This window comes from Eleutherodactylus coqui, chromosome 5 (assembly GCF_035609145.1).
Source record: "Eleutherodactylus coqui strain aEleCoq1 chromosome 5, aEleCoq1.hap1, whole genome shotgun sequence".
Taxonomy (NCBI): Eukaryota; Metazoa; Chordata; class Amphibia; order Anura; family Eleutherodactylidae; genus Eleutherodactylus; species Eleutherodactylus coqui.
The window spans coordinates 266,286,702-266,307,901 of NC_089841.1; the positions used below are offsets into that span (position 1 = coordinate 266,286,702).

The window sequence follows — 21,200 nt, forward strand, 5'->3', positions numbered from 1 at the left end:
GTTTGGTACATAAGACGATGATGCAACATAGAGGGTTTAAGCAGGTACTTAGTCAGGGAAGCAGCCGGGGTTCTGTACACAAATGACGATCCACTTGACAGATACGCACAGAGAGAGCGCTTAGTTAAAGGCTCGGGGCACAATAAACATGCAATGAGGGAGGGCCAGGGCCAGGTTTATATAGAAAATCCAATTAGTGCAGGGTGAAGCTAACTGGGAAACAGGAGCCAGACTTACAGGAACAAGAGCCAAGGACAGACTCAGCAGGTGAGCTGTCCACAGGGTTGAATGGCTCAGCAGGTAGAGCTGCCCCTTGGAGCACAGGAGCCCCTGGGTTCGAGTCTGGACAGAAGGTCACTGAGGGGCACTGTTATTGTGAGAGGATCATTATCAGGCATTATTACTGTGAAGGGATACAAAGGGGTTTGGCTTAATGTAAAAGGAGTGTGGCCTAAAAATTTGCTGAGATGCACTGCAGCCTTTTTGTTCCTTTCATTTTGCTAACGTTTTTGAGCAAAAAATATATGGCAAAATAATTGTTCCAATTGAGCAGCAGGAAAGGGATGGGGGACATCCTAACTGCTCCATACAGGGGGCAACCTTAATCTGTCCCTGTCTACAATGCCAGATAACAGCAATATATAGATAACACAGGATCCACCATTCACAATAGGTGATCAGCTGTGACTACCTCCTTTCCCTCCTTGCACAATGCCCCCTGTACAGGGCGCAGAGCATGTCTAGAACAGTCTCCATACAAGTCAATGGGTCCCCTCCTGTCCATTGTGTGAATGGCCCATAAAGCAGCCGTAAAGCATATCTCTAAAGGCTGTTAAATGTAGGTCAGGAAATGTACAATCGAAAAAAGAATTGATTAGAAAAATGGAAAATGTTTCTCTATTGGGTTTTAATTAGTACAAAATATTAGTGATGCATTTTTTTTTTAACACCAGAGCTAATTCTTCTGTTAAAAAGCTAAAATTGTATATTTGTGTGGTTTTCACTTGTAGACCGTGGTCAGAGCTGCTGAGCCAATAAAACAACACAGAGATATCTTCTTAAAGGTGACTACTAAGTAACATTGCTGGGATCTGTCATATCCTGTGTGAAAAGAAGAAGTTAATGTTGAAATACTGCTGTTCCTGTTTTCATTTCTCGGCATCCAGTACCGAATGAGTGAAAACTCACTGTCCATCGGCTGCCTTGGATGCCGTGATCACACAGCAGTGTCCCTTATATGCTGCACCTGTGGAACAGGCAGAACGGAACCTCACAACGAGACATTGCAAGGAAATACTGCTACGCGCTAATAGGTTAGTGAGAATAGTTTACCTATAATATATTTAATAAGCAAAAACATTGCAGTTTATATTTAAGCCTTCTACTTAAAACATTAGTTTTTAAGCAAGATGTGGCGTTTATTGTTCTATTCTTTCAGCTTGTCGAATATGCATATCGTATTTTACTAGTTTAGCAGCTTGGGGATGCCAGATATAGAAAAAACATTGGCTTGGTCCAGTGACTATTGGACAGTGAACTCTGTTAGAAGTAAAGGTCGTCAGATTATTGGTAATTTAGAAAGAGTCCTTAGGACTGTACTGGGGGAACAAGCCTTGCCCCTGTGATGAAAGGAACAAAATGATTTTGCCTTTGCCCTTTTGAATATAAATTTTGCATAAAAACCTGTGTAACTGTGAATCTATTCTGTTATCTTGTACCGACTTTCAGTTACAGTCCTTATCTTAAAGTAGAAGCACTTTTGTGATGCTCTTGACTTCAAAGCTGAAATCTCCCAAAATTCCTTGCCGGCTCAAAACTTCAATAATCTGAAATGGGTAACATTTTCAATTTCAAAGACGTTGGAACACTGTGTAAAATGCAAATTTATGTAAAAGGTTTTTGTGAGATGTGTTGCTGTCATCAGTTTCTAAATGAATGATTTTTTTTTAATGAAATAGAACAATGTCTCCTTCCCACCTCTGATATGTTCTGTGTTTCATTGGGAATAAAATATGGTTAGATGAGATTTACAAATATTGTATTCTTTTTTCTCATATGCATTTTACACAGTGGACCAACTTCTTTGGGATTGGGTTGCATAATATATTGTTCTCCTGTATATCATACAGGTTGGGAAGGGCGATGGGTACTGTTGTATCTTGTCTCCACCAGAAAAATGGGTGGAGACCTGGGTTTGTCCTGCAGGAGATATAGGGAACCCCCACAGCTCTTGATTGGCTGACTTGACGGCGGCAGAACTCAGTGGAGACAGGGGTCGCGGATACCTTGACAGCGGCTCAAAGCCTGCGGGGGACAGGGAGACACAGAGCAGATGGAGGTGGCGCGGTGCCAGCGGACAAGAGGAAATATTAGCAGTACCGCTGCTGTAACTCTTCATGCTGCTCTGTGAGCTTCTCCTGCTGCTCTCCCATCATGTCCCCTCAAGCCTGCTGTGCGTGTCCACAATGCTCAATTCTGCCCTGCCGGCTCTGCTACTGTATGTGTCCCCGGTGGCCAACAATTCTCGCTTTTATTTATCTCCACCAGACGATGCCGCCAGACGCTGTCCATGCCCTCTATGCTGCCGACAACAGTGCGATCTTCCTGCGGTGCCTTTGGCAGCTGCATAGCACTGCTGTCCCTTGAAATAAGTGCCACCAGCAACACTGACCACTGCACTCACACACAGAGCGGAGGCCGACTTCTGGGTCGCGGGGATTGTATGACAGGCAGGCCTGTGGTAATACATTTTTACCGCCGGGGGCATTGCAGGGAGCACGAAGGGCATCAGGCAACTAACAGCCAATCAGCTGCTGGGGATGTACCCTATACCTCCCACAACACAATCCCTAATAGAGAACTGGCTCGCTAGGTTTCTTTCCCATTTTAAGAAGTGCCCGGTTCTCCCCAGGAAAGATGTTATCTGAAAGGAGTGAATAAATATGCTTTGTGTTTTTTTGTAGAGTATTGGTGGGGTTCAGTGTCTGGTCCCTCAAGAACATTGAGATGTAGACGTATGTATCTGGGTGGCAGCGGAGAAATTTCCTGATTTGGATAAAATTGTAGAATTCTGATGAGGGAACTTTGTGTCTTTCTTGTAACAGTAAAAAGGTATAAGTTGGTTGTGATGATAGAAGTCTATGACTGATTTCATTCCCGAGCAGGACCATGCTTCAGTGGACAGACTCGGGCTTAGATGATTTAATGCTGAAAAGGGAAAGGGAGTTTTCTGATTGTTTTGTGATTCCGTGTTTTTTGTAAGACATTCTTTCCATGTGGAGAGAGATCCTTGTATTAAAAGCATCGGTGGCAGTTCCGAAAGAGAAAAAGATTTATGGAAAGTCACTAGAGGTGGGAGGTGCATAACAATTTGGGTTGGTCTATAGGAGTGAATGGTGTTTCCTGAATTTAGTAACTGTATGGAAAGCGACCCAGGGTTTTGATTTTTGCCAGATGTATGCATTCATTTGTTTGTGGAAAGGGGAAAAGATTGTGAATAGGTTAGAAATTGGCAACGTTCTTAAGGGATACAGGATCTTGGGGAGCATTAAGATTATTTTTGAGAACACACAATGTTATTATTTATGGTAAGGACAGTAGTGTTTTCAGGCTGAAAGTATCTTTATGTATCCTTTTGGCTACTTACTAAGTTTTTTATCTATATTTGAAATAAATGTCATATTTTAGGCTCTACGGTGATTGGTTCCACCCCAGACTACAATACAAGGCCCTTGGGACTGACTTGCCTGTGACCTGTCTGCAATTAGGCCTTTTTCTTTACAGCCAAATTGCAGCTTTATATTCAGTCTTGCGACAGCAAATCACAGAAAAGGTGCAGAAATTTTTGGGTCACACAACTCGTCTTAGACTTGATGTTGAGTCTTGATGTCATAAAGCTGCCCACATGGACACAGGAGAACAGATGACACCCCCTCTCACCATGGCAGGAATGAGCCACCTGTCCTCCTTTATTGTCTCATCCCAGCTCCAATCTCTATGGCTCATGAATGATAACCGTCAGATGTGCCCAACGTCCTCTGCTACGCCGCTCACTGCCGGCCAGTACATGCGGAGATATGGTAACGGTTGTGGAGAGGAGCAGAGTTGTATTTGTGGGCAGTGCTGTATGTGAATACTGTTACACTGTATATTGGCACTGACAGGGTATATTCAGATGGAATTTGACATGGATTTTTCTGCGCTGATCCTGCCCCATCAAACTGCGGCAGAAATCCACAACTGAGCTATACATTTCTGCTGCAGCTATGCAGCTAAAGGACTGTGGATCCACATGCAGATTTAGGCTTTTTTACTTTTTGTACAAGTTCTTTATTTATGAATTATGGGGGTAGGTACAGAAAGGAAAAAGGGGATGGAGGGAAAAACTGGGGGTTACATTTTCCAATAATCAGAGATAGGAACAAATAAAGTTGACAGGGCATTATGTTACATCTTGAACGGAAAATGCAAATGATCAGGAATGAAGGGAAAGGGGACCGAAGCAAGGGAAGGATTGGGGAAGACTCTGCTTTCGTGATCCATTTAAAAAAATATAGAGATGTTATGTTCCAGTAAAGAAATATATTGTGTGGCTATGTGACATAGATATAGGGACATATTTATTTATCTATATATATAAAATTGAATGTATGTCTGTCTGCGTGCGTGCGTGTCTGCGTGCGTGTCTGTTTGTCCTTTATGCGCTACTACACCATTCATCCGATCGCCATGAAACTTTGGGAAGTTGTTAAGTACACTCCTGTGAAGATTATAGGCATAGTACAAATATCCTACGATAAATGGCTCGCGAGCGTCGTCGAAAGTTACGCCCCCCCCCCCACGTAGATCGAATAAGTAAGCCACCTGCTATTGTGATGTCATCACTGATGTCATCAACATCGGACGCCCTTGAACATGCCCCAACATGTTCTATAAAGCTGCATTGTGATGTCATTAAGGCTGTATTATGACACGTACAGCTTGGAACCACTAGAGCACGCCAGCCAATTACCATTGGAGTTGGAAGTGGGTAAACAAGTACTAGGATATCTTCCTAAGAAGCCACAGCAGCCGGATAAATTGTATGTTCCACCCAACGGCTATTTTATTCAGCCCGCAAGGGGGAAGCAGCGGCCTACAAAATCTCATTCAGGTAGGTAGGTTCAGTTCTTGGAGGTTGGGGAATGCTTATGGGCAAGGCCTTATGTCTCATCCCAACTTAATTCTCTCACTTCCCAATGTCATAGAAACTTGAAATTTGGCACGAGCATTGATTATGTCATAAATAGGAAAAGTTAATGGGTCCCAACTCGATTATTCAATTCAAAGCGCCAAAGAATTAGCGTTCAAATTTTACGTACGGAATCTAATTCTCTCATTTCCTGATGTCATAGATAGATAGATAGATAGACTGTATGCAATAACCCTGATAGATAGATAGATAGATAGATAGATAGATAGATAGATAGATAGACTGTATGCAATGACACGTACAGCTTGAAACCATAAATACTAGAGCACACCAGCCATTTACAGTCAGTCTCCATTGGAGTTGGAAGTGGGCAAACATGTACTAGGCTATCTTCCCAAGAAGCCACAGCAGACGGATAAATTGGATGTTCCACACAACGGCTATTTTATTCAGCCTGCAAGGGGGAAGCAGCGGCCTACAAAACCTCAGTGGTCGCTGCTGCCGTCATCTATATATATAAAATTGAATGTATGTCTGTCTGCGTGCGTGCGTGCGTGCGTGCGTGTTTGTCCTTTATGCGCTACTACACCATTCATCCGATCGCCATGAAACTTTGGGAAGTTGTTAAGTACACTCCTGGGAAGATTATAGGCATAGTACAAATATCCTACGATAAATGGCGCGCGAGCGTCGTCGAAAGTTACGCCCCCCCCCCACGTAGATCGAATAAGTAAGCCACCTGCTATTGTGATGTCATCACTGATGTCATCAACATCGGACGCCCTTGAACATGCCCCAACATGTTCTATAAAGCTGCATTGTGATGTCATTAAGGCTCTATTATGACACGTACAGCTTGGAACCACTAGAGCACGCCAGCCAATTACCATTGGAGTTGGAAGTGGGTAAACAAGTACTAGGATATCTTCCTAAGAAGCCACAGCAGCCGGATAAATTGTATGTTCCACCCAACGGCTATTTTATTCAGCCCGCAAGGGGGAAGCAGCGGCCTACAAAATCTCATTCAGGTAGGTAGGTTCAGTTCTTGGAGGTTGGGGAATGCTTATGGGCAAGGCCTTATGTCTCATCCCAACTCGATTATTCAATTCTAAGCGCAAAAGAATTAGCGTCCAAATTTTACGTACGGAATTTAATTCTCTCACTTCCCAATGTCATAGAAACTTGAAATTTGCACGAGCATTGATTATGTCATAAATAGGAAAAGTTAATGGGTCCCAACTCGATTATTCAATTCAAAGCGCCAAAGAATTAGCGTTCAAATTTTACGTACGGAATCTAATTCTCTCATTTCCTGATGTCATAGATAGATAGATAAATAGATAGATAGATAGATAGACTGTATGCAATAACCCAGATAGATAGATAGATAGATAGATAGATAGATAGACTGTATGCAATAACCCAGATAGATAGATAGATAGATAGATAGATAGATAGATAGATAGATAGATAGATAGACTGTATGCAATAACCCAGATAGATAGATAGATAGATAGACTGTATGCAATAACCCTGATAGATAGATAGATAGATAGATAGATAGATAGATAGACTGTATGCAATAACCCTGATAGATAGATAGATAGATAGATAGATAGATAGATAGATAGATAGATAGATAGACTGTATGCAATAACCCAGATAGATAGATAGATAGATAGATAGACTGTATGCAATAACCCAGATAGATAGATAGATAGATAGATAGACTGTATGCAATAACCCAGATAGATAGATAGATAGATAGACTGTATGCAATAACCCAGATAGATAGATAGATAGATAGATAGATAGACTGTATGCAATAACCCAGATAGATAGATAGATAGATAGATAGATAGACTGTATGCAATAACCCTGATAGATAGATAGATAGATAGATAGATAGATAGATAGATAGATAGATAGATAGACTGTATGCAATAACCCTGATAGATAGATAGATAGATAGATAGATAGACTGTATGCAATAACCCTGATAGATAGATAGATAGATAGATAGATAGATAGATAGATAGACTGTATGCAATGACACGTACAGCTTGAAACCATAAATACTAGAGCACGCCAGCCATTTACAGTCAGTCTCCATTGGAGTTGGAAGTGGGCAAACATGTACTAGGCTATCTTCCCAAGAAGCCACAGCAGCCGGATAAATTGGATGTTCCACACAACGGCTATTTTATTCAGCCTGCAAGGGGGAAGCAGCGGCCTACAAAACCTCAGTGGTCGCTGCTGCCGTCATCTAGATATATAAAAACGAATGTATGTATGTCTGTCTGTCTTCGCAGCAACGCGCGACGGGTACGCTAGTCTAGATATATAAAAACGAATGTATGTATGTATGTCTGTCTTCGCAGCAACGCGCGACGGGTACGCTAGTTCCTAAATACAATCCATTTGGTCCATATTTTAAGGCATTTCTCCATTTTTCTTGATTGGATGCTTCTGGGTTTTTTTCAAAGCTATGTACGATTTAGCCTTTTTTTATTTGGTAAATCCTGTTCGGAATTCCCAATGCATAATTCACGTCAAGAAGTGACACATTTGTAATCTATGTGTAGAGTACAGAAGTTGATATGGAGAACGTTCTGGATGTTTCTGAATGATCTATGTTGTCTTGTGCTTATGTGTATTGTCAGTGTCTTCTATGTGAGTAAATATGATGTGTATTGCATAGCTGCAGCACTGAATGGGTTACTGACTGGAAATGTATCTTTTGTATGTCATATGACCTTGTTTTATATACCGTATATACCGGCGTATAAGGCGACGGGGCGTATAAGACGACCCCCCAACTTTCACCTTATACGCCGGTAATACAGTGGAGAAAAAAAAAAATCATTACTCACCTCCCCCGGCGTTCTGTCGCACTCCGGCAGGATGTCGCTCGCTCCTCGTCCCCGGAGCAGCATTTCTTTCTGAATGCGGGGCTTGAAATCCCCGCCTCCAGAAAGCTAATACACACGCCGTCAGCCAGTTACAGCCATTCAATGACATCATTGAATGGCTGTGATTGGCTAAAACACACGTGGCTTCAGCCAATCACACTATTCAATGACATCATTGAATGGGTGTGATTGCTAACACACGTGCACCTTCAGCCAATCACAGCCATTCAATGCTGTCATTGAATGGCTGTAACTGGCTGACGGCGTGTGTATTAGCTTTCTGGAGGCGGGGATTTCAAGCCCCGCATTCAGAAAGCAATGTTCTGCCGGGACCAGATGGGAGCGATGGCCTGCCGGAGCGCGACAGACCGCCGGGGGAGGTGAGTACTGATTTTTTTTTTTGACACTTTTTTTTTGTATTACCGGCGTATAAGACGACCCCCGACTTCAGAGCAGATTTTTCGGGGTTCAAAAGTCGTCTTATACGCCGGTATATACGGTATGTGGTTGCAAGGTGCATGAGTGAGGCTTTTCCATCAGCCTTCTGCTTGGTATACTCAAGTCAGGAGCCTGTGTGCAGGGAAGATGGAGGAAGCTGAGCGTCTTGTGTGTCTTGGGTCCTTTCAACCCAAGCCCTGTCATTGAAGAGCAAGAGATGAGGCACAAGCCTGCAAGAGCCCACCGTGCAGCGCTGAGTGTATGTTCTACCCTTTGAGTGTGAACCGGTAGAGAGTTGGAGAGTGCAAGATGAAGATTGGCCGGGACCAGAGAACCACAGATAACTAGGCCTGTGTAATCCCTCTGTCCTCCCATGATTCCTCCCCGTCACACCACGAGTCCTCCTGCACCAGTGTCTTGCCGGGGAATGTAAATTGTATGGACTGTTCTCCACGGTTATTCAAGTTATTTTGCAAGTAAACGGCTCAACCGCCTGTTCCCGGTTTAGCTTTTAAAGATCAACTCTGTGTGCGTGGACTCTTTGTAACATCAACTAGAAAACGCCGTGGGGGATGGAGCAGTGGCGTCACACGTGACCAGAAACTAAGGTAAACTACAGTTTGGGTTACCAATTTAATAGCCTGTCCTCGGCCCCTTGGAGGTGTCCCTGGCTACCCTCCAGGTGGGAGACGGTAGGGCCCCGTGACAAGCTCCAAACTTTACCTCACTGTCTTCTAGGCTTGGGCCCGCTCCTCGGACGCTTCACATGAGCAGCAAAAATGCTTCATATAGACAACAGCATAGATGCCATTAATAATAATGGAATGTGGATTTGCCACAGCATTTGATGCAGGAATGCTGCAAATTCTGCATAAAAAATCTGCTGTGTGAACATATGCTAACTGCTCAAAAAGTTGGAAGGCGGTTTCAGATGAATGTGTTTTTCTCGCCTTAAGGGTCCGTGTAATCATGGCCGTATAATGGGACAAAACAAACCACTAATTTCAATGGATTTCAGTGCTGTTTTTTTTTACTAGCTCTGGGACTTGCGCCATCTTCCTGCACGTAGTGTTAATCATGTGTGGGAAGGATCGGGCAGCACCCGGCTTCCAGAAGGTTTTTTTTAAACTCCTGCACTTTAGCATAGAGTTTGAATGGCTGGCGAAGGGGGATAAATCTCCCTTGTTCAAGCGCAACTATGCTCCCTACCAGTGAGCGCAGTTACGCCTATGGCCGTCTGAGACCGCCCTTACAGTGTATCAGAGGTCCCAGTCTGGAGTATAGGACAGAAGTGTTACATGCAGCTCCCAGAGTTCTGCACACTGTCACAAACTGTCAGATGTTTAGCATACATTCTCAAAGGCACATCCATATCAGTAACCTGAAGTGGTATACACTGTATACATACAGGCCTGCAGAGATACACAGATCCATAATATGACAAAGCAGTTGAGGTTTCCAACACCCCCCACATATATATGGATGACAGGGGGCTTCCTTACATCAGCGTCGGTGCTTCTGTTTGGAACTTTTGTTTCTGAATTCCATTTAAAACCAGGAAGAAGTAGAGGAGCATACTGCGATATGTGCGAGTAGCAGGAAGCCAGGCGAAAACTGAACGGACCCCATTATAGTCAATGGCGTCCGTTTGTTGTTCAGTTGCGTCATAAGACAGATCTGCTCAGCAAGGGGTGGCGGTTTGCTGCTCCATGGGGAGGGAAAATTGAACCCCTGAAGGATGATGTGAATGAGCCCTTACAGAAAATCCTAAAAAACTACAATCAGCTCAAAGATTTCTCTCACTTCAGTAATGGGTGTTTGATGGTTGCCATGTCTTGTCACATTACAGATCGTGTCATAGTTGGGGTATAACAATACAGCAGCAGGCTACATTCTATGCAACAGGTCCCAGTTTATCTACACTCTGAATGTTTCCACCACTGAAAGTCAGTTTTACATTATACTCTAGTGATACGTATAGACTTACATCTAACAGCCCTCCGCAATCCCTGACTACAGTACATACATAACGGACAAGTAACCCTAAAGGAAACTTTCACGCGGGACGGAATTACACCACAGGATGCAGCCAGAGTCCCAGCTGCAGTCCACACCAAAATCCATATGCCTAGCTGCAGATTTGATGCAGAATTGCAGACAGGCTTTAAGCCTGGGGATTTTAATGTGAATTTTTGTGCAGAATTTACTGAGGCTTTGCGGTGCGTCAAGCGGTATATTCTGTGCTGTGTGAAAGGTCCCTAAGTGAGTTGTCTCAAAGAACCCATGAGCAGGCTTGTCCCAAACAGAACCGAGTCTCATTGCCACTAGAAAGGTTAGTGTTGAGACTGACAAAACCTCTCAACCCAATAGTTTCCAGTGTAGCTCACCATCGGGAGATAGGCAGGCTGCACCAGTCCTCCGCAGTCCCTGCATATGGACAGTACAGCGAGCATAGCTATGCAACCGAATCGCCTGCCCAGCAGTCACCCGTTGTGTCTCAGGTTGAAGTTTTAATAGCGTGGCAAGGAGGGACCAGAGGGTGTTTCACTACACCAGACAAGGCATAACCAAACAAAAGTTGTGACCATGTAGTCTTGCACCACCTCCAGTGCAATGGGCCTCGGCACTTGCCAAGGTTTGCCAGTTGCTAAATCCAGACCTGGTTACACGCATACAAGAGTCATGTAGATGTAGAACATATTGCCAACACTCTGCTACATTTGTAGTATAATGAATCAACATGAGCAGATCTTTTTGTGAAAATTTAGGTGGTTTTGGTAGAGACGCACAAAAGTGTCACCGAGGCCTTCAAGAAGCAGGTGGCAAACAGGCACTGCCATACTAGAGTGTGGTGAGATGGGTAGCAGCGTTTCAGGAAGGACGTGGAAGTATTGAATATGAGGCCGGAGCAGCCAGGACTGTGACAGCCATGGATTTCATCCAAATCTATGCATACGATTCTGACCGTTACCTGAAGATCTGCGGCTAATAGCAGATGGGCTCCACACAACCTCTTGGAGGTTCATTGGTATCGAATGAAAGTGTCCATCTGGCTCAATATGAAAGAGAAGGGGAATCTTCTCTGAGACTTCTTATTACAACTGATGAGGGCCAGAGCTTCCAGATGGAGATGAAACAGCAGGAACAACCTGAATATTTACAAAATAAATCTGCAAATGACAAGAGAACAATATGCTGTATGGCGGTATTTGGCGAGATGGCGTCGTCTGATGGGTGCTGACACCCTCCATTTGGCGGAAGTAGTATGAACGATACTATAAATAGTGATAAATGACCCTTATAGTCGTATTAGATATATTATTTTTCTGACTTTGTTATACTGTTGTGAATAACGTTTACATGACCCCCGTAGGTGAATAAAGTGCCAACTGCAATCCTTTGATGTCCTTCACCCTTTACGGATTCAAGAGGACATAGTTGGGCTACTGATGCTTGCACCCTACTGCCATTGATATGTTTGTCAAAAAGTTGCACAATTTTGTGGAAGTCATGTTTTTTTCCAAATCTGCCTTTTCTTACTGCATTGGGGCTTCTGTGTCCAAACAGAAGCTCCAACGCAGATGTGAACCCGGTGCCAGTTGGCAGCCCTTTGTATTAAGTTTCTGTATTTACTATTGTAACGTGCAGCCCATGTATAATGGTGGTTTTCATGCTACAGTATGCCCGTAAATTGGACTCTAGTAATTCGCTGCCAAGTCTCATTTGGTCTGCCGCATTCTTGTTATTGATAGGACAGAACACAAAAGTCTTTCCTTGTGATACCAATGTACATTACATATGTACCTCTCAGATTGAACACAATATATATATATATTATGTGTCCTTTATTTTGCACCTTTAAAAATCAAAAAAAGCAGATTAGCCAAATCTATGCAAAGCAGATAAATTTTTGAAACTGAGCCAATCCGCAGAGAAAGCTGAAAGAATGTATACATAATATACACAAAGGTTAGTTACCACAAAATTTCATGAAGGTTTTCTTTACAGTTTTTTAACAAAAAAATTCTTGGAGATCATCTGTACACTGATAACCAATTTAGTGGTATCAAATATGACCAAATACACCATAATATACTTCATAACATGGAGCTGTAAAGTCTACAGCCTGCAGGGCTTTAATCCCCGGATGAAGCGTGTTTTTATGTCCCTGAGGATTTAGGCCCAGCAAAGCAGGACATAAAAAAGGTAATGGAGTGGTCACTAAGGGGTTAAGTAATGTTTAGCTGAACCAATTGTACGTCCAAAAACAGATTTTTCAGCCAATTCCTGATATGAAGCATCTTCAGGTGTATTTGGTCATGTTTAATAGCAGTAACCCCTTAGTGACCAAGCCTGTTTGCGCCTTAATGACCAGGCCAAATTTTGCAAATCTGACATGTGTCACTTTAACATGGAAAAACACCAGAAAGGTTTTGCATATCCAAGCGATTCTGAAATTGTTTTTTCGCCACATGTTGTACATCATTTAGGCAGAAAAAAAAGACCGATAGAATTTGTGTTTATTTATTAAAAGCGCCAAAATTGGGAAAATTTTGAAAAAAAATCATAATTTTTTCACATTTCCAACTGCAATATGTCAAATATGTGCAAACTAGAGATGAGCGAGCACCAAAATGCTCGGGTGCTCGTTACTCGGGACGAAATTTTCGCGATGCTCGAGGGTTCGTTTCGAGTAACGAACCCCATTGAAGTCAATGGGCGACCTGATCATTTTTGTATATCGCCGATGCTCGCTAAGGTTTCCATTTGTGAAAATCTGGGCAATTCAAGAAAGTGATGGGAACGACACAGCAACGGATAGGGCAGGCAAGGGGCTACATATTGGGCTGCATCTCAAGTTCCCAGGTCCCACTATAAAGCCACAATAGCGGCAAGAGTGGGCCCCCCCTCCCAACAATTTTTACTTCTGAAAAGCCCTCATTAGCAAGGCATACCTTAGCTAAGCACCACACTACCTCCAACAAAGCACAATCACTGCCTGCATGACACTCCGCTGCCACTTCTCCTGGGTTACATGGTGCCCAAACCCCCCCCCCCCCCCGCCCCGCTCGACCCAGTGTCCACAGCGCACACCAAAGTGTCCCTGCGCAGCCTTCAGCTGCCCTCATGCCGCACCACCCTCATGTCTATTTATAAGTGCGTCTGCCATGAGGAGGAACCGCAGGCACACACTGCAGAGGGTTGGCACGGCTAGGCAGCGACACTCTTTAAAAGGGGCGGGGCGATAGCCCACAATGCTGTACAGAAGCAATGAGAAATATAATCCTGTGCCACCGCCATCAGGAGCTGCACACGTGGGCATAGCAATGGGGAACCTATGTGCCACACACTATTCATTCTCTCAAGGTGTCTGCATGCCCCAGTCAGACCGCGGTTTTTTATAAATAGTCACAGGCAGGTACAACTCCACAATGGGAATTCCGTGTGCACCCACAGCATGGGTGGCTCCCTGGAACCCACCGGCTGTACATAAATGTATCCCATTGCAGTGTCCTGGACAGCAGAGCTAACGTCAGATTAAATGCAGGTGGGCTTCGGCCCACACTGCATGCCCCAACCTGACCGGGGTTTTTAATTCATAGACACAGGCAGGTACAACTCCCTATTGTGAAGTCGCTGTGGACCGACAGCATGGGTGGGTGCCAGGAAGCCACCGGCGGTACATAAATATATCCCATTGCATTGCCCATCACAGCTGAGGTAATGTCATGTTTAATGCAGGTGGGCTTCGGCCCACACTGCATGCCCCAGTCAGACTGGGGTTCTTTATAAGTAGACACAGGCAGGTACAACTCCCTATTGTGAAGTCCGTGTGGACCGACAGCATGGGAGGGTCCCAGGAAGCCACAGGCGGTACATAAATAAATCCCATTGCATTGCCCAGCACAGCTGAGGTAATGTCAATGTTTAATGCAGGTGGGCTTCGGCCCACACTGCATGCCCCAGTCAGACTGGGGTTCTTTAGAAGTGGACACATGCAGTTACAACTCCGTGTGGACCGACAGCATGGGTGGGTGCCAGGAAGCCACCGGCGGTACATAAATATATCCCATTGCAGTGCCCAACACAGCTGATGTAACGTCAGCTTTAATGCAGGTGGGCAAAAAATTAATTGGATTACTCTGTAGGCGAGGGCCCCAAAAAATTGGTGTACCAACAGTACTAATATACGTCAGAAAAATTGCCCATACCCAACCAAGAGGGCAGGTGAAACCCATTAATCGCTTTGGTTAATGTGGCTTAATTTGTAACTAGGCCTGGAGGCAGCCCAGTAAAAATAAAAATTGGTTCAGGTGCAAGTTTCAACGCTTTAATGAGCATTGAAACGTATAAAAATTGTTTACAAAAATTATATGACTGAGCCTTGTGGGCCTAAGAAAAATTGCCTGTTCGACGTGATTACGTCAGGTTTCAGGAGGAGGAGCAGGAGGAGGAGGATGAATATAATACACAGATTGATGAAGCTAAAAGGTCCCTGTTTTTTATGGTGATAGAGAACGATGCTTCCATCCGCGGGTGCAGCCTACGTATTGTTTAGGTATCGCTGCTGTCCGCTGGTGGAGAAGAGAAGTCAGGGGAAATCCAGGCTTTGTTCATCTTGATGAGTGTAAGCCTGTCGGTTATCTGTGATGATTCCCCCAGCCGCACTAAACACCCTCTCTGACAAGACGCTAGCCGCAGGACAAGCAAGCACCTCCAGGGCATACAGCGCGAGTTCAGGCCACGTGTCCAGCTTCGACACCCAGTAGTCGTAGGGGGCAGAGGCGTCACGGAGGACGGTCGTGCGATCGGCTACGTACTCCCTCACCATCCTTTTACAGTGCTCCCGCCGACTCTGCCTTGACTGGGGAGTGGCGACACAGTCTTGCTGGGGAGCCAGAAAGCTTTGCAGGGAACTTCTCAAGAGGCATAGCAGAGGAATGGTGACGCTAATGATTGCAGCATCGCCGCTCACCATCTGGGTAGACTCCTCAAAGTTTCCAAGGACCTGGCAGATGTCTGCCAACAAGGCCCACTCTTCTGTAAAGAATTGAGGAGGCTGACTCCCACTGCGCCGCCCATGTTGGTGTTGGTATTCCACTATAGCTCTACGCTGCTCATAGAGCCTGGCCAACATGTGGAGCGTAGAGTTCCACCGTGTGGGCACGTCGCACAGCAGTCGGTGCACTGGCAGATGAAACCGATGTTGCAGGGTGCGCAGGGTGGCACCGTCCGTGTGGGACTTGCGGAAATGTGCGCAGAGCCGGCGCACCTTTCCGAGCAGGTCTGACAAGCGTGGGTAGCTTTTCAGAAAGCGCTGAACCACCAAATTAAAGACGTGGGCCAGGCATGGCATGTGCGTGAGGCTGCTGAGCTGCAGAGCCGCCACCAGGTTACGGCCGTTGTCACACATGACCATGCCCGGTTAGAGGCTCAGCGGCGCAAGCCAGCGGTCGGTCTGCTCTGTCAGACCATGCAGCAGTTCGTGGGGCGTGTGCCTCTTCTCTCCTAAGCTGAGTAGTTTCAGCACGGCCTGCTGACGCTTGCCCACCGCTGTGCTGCCACGCCGCGTGACACAGACTGCTGGCGATGTGCTGCTGCTGACACATCTTAATTGCGAGACAGAGGTTGCGTTGGAGGAGGAGGAGGGTGGTTTAGTGGAGGAAGCATACACCGCCGCAGATACCACCACCGAGCTGGGGCCCGCAATTCTGGGGGTGGGTAGGACGTGAGCGGTCCCAGGCTCTGACTCTGTCCCAGCCTCCACTAAATTCACCCAATATACCGTCAGGAAGATATAGTGGCCCGGCCCGCCTGTGCTTGTCCACATGTCCGTTGTTAAGTGGACCTTGGCAGTAACCGCGTTGGTGAGGGCGCGTACAATGTTGCGGGAGACGTGGTCGTGCAGGGCTGGGACGGCACATCGGGAAAAGTTGTGGCGACTGGGAACTGAGTAGCGCGGGGCCGCCGCCGCCATCATACCTTTGAAAGCCTCCGTTTCCACAACCGTATACGGCAGCATCTCCAGGCTGATCAATTTGGCTATGTGCACGTTTAACGCTTGAGCGTGCGGGTGCGTGGCGGCGTACTTGCGCTTGCGCTCAAACACTGGCGCTAGCGACGGCTGGACGCTGCGCTGAGAGACATTGCTGGATGGGGCCGAGGACAGCGGAGGTGAGGGTGTGGGTGCAGGCCAGGAGACGGTAGTGCCTGTGTCCTGAGAGGGGGCTTGGATCTCAGTGGCAGGTTGGGGCACAGGGGGAGAGGCAGTGGTGCAAACCGGAGGCGGTGAACGGCCTTCGTCCCACCTTGTGGGGTGCTTGGCCATCATATGTCTGTGCATGTTGGTGGTGGTGAGGCTGGTGGTGGTGGCTCCCCGGCTGATCTTGGCGCGACAAAGGTTGCACACCACTGTTCGTCGGTCGTCTGCACTCTTAGTGAAAAACTGCCAGACCTTTGAGCACCTCGGCCTCTGCAGGGTGGCATGGCGCGAGGGGGCGCTTTGGGAAACAGTTGGTGGATTATTCGGTCTGGCCCTGCCTCTACCCTTGGCCACCGCACTGCCTCTTCCAACCTGCCCTGCTGCTGCACTTGCCTCCCCCTCTGAAGACCTGTCCTCAGTAGGCGTAGCAAACCAGGTGGGGTCAGTCACCTCATCGTCCTGCTGCTCTTCCTCCGAATCCTCTGTGCGCTCCTCCCTCGGACTTACTCCAATTACTGCTACCTGAGTGATAGATAACTGTGTCTCATAGTCATCGTCCTCCTCACCCACTGAAAGCTCTTGAGACAGTTGCCGGAAGTCCCCAGCCTCATTCCCCGGACCCCGGGAACTTTCCAAAGGTTGGGCATCGGTCACGACAAACTCCTCCAGTGGGAGAGGATACGGTACCATTGCTGCCCATTCTGGGCAGGGGCCCGAGAACAGTTCCTGGGAGTCTGCCTGCTCCTCAGAATGTGTCATTGTAATGGAGTGAGGAGGCTGGGAGGAAGGAGGAGCAGCAGCCAGAGGATTCAGAGTTGCAGCAGTGGACGGCGCAGAACTCTGGGTGTTCGATAGATTGCTGGATGCACTTTCTGCCATCCACGACAGGACCTGCTCACACTGCTCATTTTCTAATAAAGGTCTACCGCGTGGACCCATTAATTGTGAGATGAATGTGGGGATGCCAGAAACGTGCCTCTCTCCTAATCCCGCAGCAGTTGGCTGCGATACACCTGGATCAGGAGCTCGGCCTGTGCCCACACCCTGACTTGGGCCTCCGCGTCCTCACCGGCGTCCACGTCCTCTAGGCCTACCCCTACCCCTCAGCATGCTGTATTACCAGTAGTGCAGAAACAGAATGCTGTAATTAAATGTGCCGCTTATTGGCCTGCGGTTGGAGGCTGACTTCGCTCACGGAACTCACAGCAGAGGCAGGAAAGAATTTTGCGCAAGCCTGCTGTAACACTTAGCTGGCTGCGTATGAATTAGGACAACTACCCCCAGCAGAGACGCAGTACAGTCAGGACGGTCACAGGCAGCCCAAATAGATTTTTTTTGCCAAATTTTTCTGGAAAAGCCCACTGCCTATATAGACTGGATATGTCTTTCACTGTCCCTGCCTCACCACCACTACTGGCCGTGGACTATGTAAAATTACTGCAGGACGCAATGCTCTGGACGCAATGCTCTGCACGGCCGATATCCAAAAAAAAAAAAAAAAAGTGCAACACTGCAAAAAGCAGCCTCAACAGTACTGCACACGGTCAGATGTGGCCCTAAGAAGGACCATTGGGGCTCTTGAAGCCTAAAATCAATCCTAACACTCTCCCTATAGCAGCTCCGGCATCAGCAGCACTTTCCCTGATCTCTGTCAGAATGCATCTGTGGCGAGCCGCGGGAGGGGCCGATTTATTTACTCGGGTGACACCTGATCTCGCCAGCCACTCACTGCAGGGGGGTGGTATAGGGCTTGAACGTCGCAGGGGGAAGTTGTAATGCCTTCCCTGTCTTTCAATTGGCCAGAAAAGCGCGCTAACGTCTCAGAGATGAAAGTGAAAGTAACTCGAACATCGCGTGGTGCTCGCCTCTAGTAACGAGCATCTCGAACACGCTAATACTCGAACGAGTATCAAGCTCGGACGCGTACGTTCGCTCATCTCTAGTGCAAACATAATATAGAAATTTTTGCTAAGATATATATTTCCATCCGTTTACTTTATTTTGGGCGCACATTGGAAAAACTTTCATTTTTTTTAACCATTTAGGAGATGTACAAATTTAACATTACTTTTCAGCATTTTGAGGAACACTTTGTTTTCCTACACCAAGCCAAGATTGGAAAGGCTCATAGGAGTCAAAATGATAGATACCCCCACAAATGACCCCATTTTAAAAACTACACCCCTTAACGTATTCACTGAGGGGTGTATTTTAACCCCACAGTTTTTTTTAGGAGTCAATGCAATTTAGAAGAGAAAAACTAAAATTTCATATTTTTGCAAATATGTCATTTTAAAGACAGGACTTTTTTCTATAATACACATGAAAAGGAAGATTTGCACCCCAGAATGGATACCCCTGTTTGTCCCGTGCTCAGAAACCTACCCATTGTGGCCCTAGTATTACGTCTGTATACACAATGAGGCCCAAAATGAAAGGAGCAAGCGGTGGCTTTCGAAACAGAAATTTTGCTTGAAGGAGATTTAGGCCCTATTGCACACTTGTAGAGCCATTGAGTGACCAAAACGATGGAGAACGCCCACAAGTGACCCCATTTTGAAAAGTAGACCCCTTAACGAATTTATCTAGGGGTATGATGACTTTTTTGACTTCAGTTTTTGAATGAATCTAAGTCAAGCAGAAGGGAAAAAATTACGATTTTCATTTTTTTGGTAATTCTGTCATTTTAAAAGCAGTTTTTTTTGTACAGCACATAAATGAATGAAGACTTGCACCCCAAAATGGATACCCCTGTTTGTCCCATGCTCAGAAACATACCCATTGTGGCCCTAGTATTACGTCTGTATGCACAATGGGGCCCAAAATGAAAGGAGCAACCGGTGGCTTTCGGTACAGAAATTTCGCTTGAAGGAGATTTAGTCCCCATTGCCCACTTGTAGAGCCCTTGAGTGACCAAAACGATGGACAACCCCCACAAGTGACCCCATTTTGAAAAGTAAACCCCTTAGCAAATTTATCTAGGGGTATGATGACTTTTTTGACTTCACAGTTTTTGAATGAATCTAAGCCAAGCAGAAGGAAAAAATTATGATTTTCATTTTTTTGGCGATTGTGTCAATTTAAAAATAGTTTTTTTTTGTACGGTGTACATAGGAATGAAGACGTTCACCCCAAAATGGATACCCCCATTTGTCCCGTGTTCAGAACCATTTGTGGCCCTAATCTACTTAAAGGAAACATGGCTAGGCCTATAATGGAAGGAGCACTCGTTGGATTTCAGGGTACAACGGAATAAATTCCAGGCCCCATTGCCCACTTGTAGAGCCATTGAGCGGCCAAACTATAAGAACCCCCCTCAAATGACCCCATTTTGAAAACTAGACCCCTTAACGAATTCATCTAGGGGTGTACTACGCATTTTGACCCCACAGTATTTGAATGAATCTAAGCAAAGCAGAAGGAAAAAATTAAGATTTTCATTTTTTTGGCAATTTTGTCAATTTAAAAACAGGTTTTTTTGTACAGTGTACATAGGAATGAAGACATTCACCCCAAAATGGGTACCCCCGTTTGTCCCGTGTTCAGAAACATATGCATTGTGGCCCTAATCTACTTATAGGACACATGGCTATGCCCATAATGGAGGGAATGCCCGCTGGATTTCAGGGTACAACTGAATAAATTCCAGGCCCCATTGCCCACTTATACGGAAAAAAAATTGACTTCCTAAAAATACTCACCCCCCCCCCCCCGCCATCCCCATTTTTTGGCATTCCCTAAATATTAGATAAAGGTAATAATATAAACTGCGTTTTATGTCCGAAGACAGGGGTAGTTACGGAGGCTGGTTGGGATGGGCACATGGGTCAAGAAAACCGGGTATCTCCCCCTCTCTCGCTTTTTTGAGGGTATTTCGTGACCTCAGCGGCGGGGATGGGGTGTAAAAAGTGGCGCTCTGTGAGGCTTTGTAATCTTGCTGCGGTGCAGCGGTCTCACACAGAAGGCACTCAACAAGCTGCTCCTGGAACTGCATGATGGCAAGCGTTCCCGGGGCCTCTTGTGAATTACGGATTACAGGTAGCGATCTAAATAATACCAGGCTCTCACGGCAGTATGCAGAATCCGCTTACGGAGGCCGGCAGCGGATTCCAGCTGTGAGCCCGGCTGTGACCCTGCATACGGCCACGTAATGTACTGCGCATAACTGCCTACTCACACAGGCGGTCATGCGCAATACAGCGTTTTTTGTTTATATTTCCCGCGCCGTCGCTTAGAGATGACCCGGGTACCCGCAGCCTGTACACAATGTGTTTGCATATGGGCTGCGAGTATATCCGCGGTCATAGAGCACAATGGGCTCTAGGTCGCGGATATCCGTGGTAAAATATAACATGCTGTGTTCTGTTTTCTGCGAGTGGATTCCGTAATTCGGCACCCGCTAATTGGGGGGGAATTGTGTAATCCAATGCATGCGATTGATCCGTGGATTACCGCT

General features: G+C 46.0%; 1 protein-coding gene across 2 annotated transcripts in view; it reads left to right on the top strand.

Annotated features, from left to right (window-relative positions):
* The first annotated feature begins 1,177 nt into the window (after positions 1 to 1,177).
* The window catches only part of LRRC25 (leucine rich repeat containing 25), a 43,683-nt gene continuing 23,660 nt past the window's right edge, over positions 1,178 to 21,200 (top strand). For both annotated transcript variants that reach the window (XM_066604635.1, XM_066604636.1), the window contains exon 1: positions 1,178 to 1,313. In XM_066604635.1, the coding sequence (XP_066460732.1) occupies positions 1,238 to 1,313 (76 nt within the window). In that variant the 5' untranslated portion in view covers positions 1,178 to 1,237. The remainder of the gene's footprint in view (positions 1,314 to 21,200) is intronic.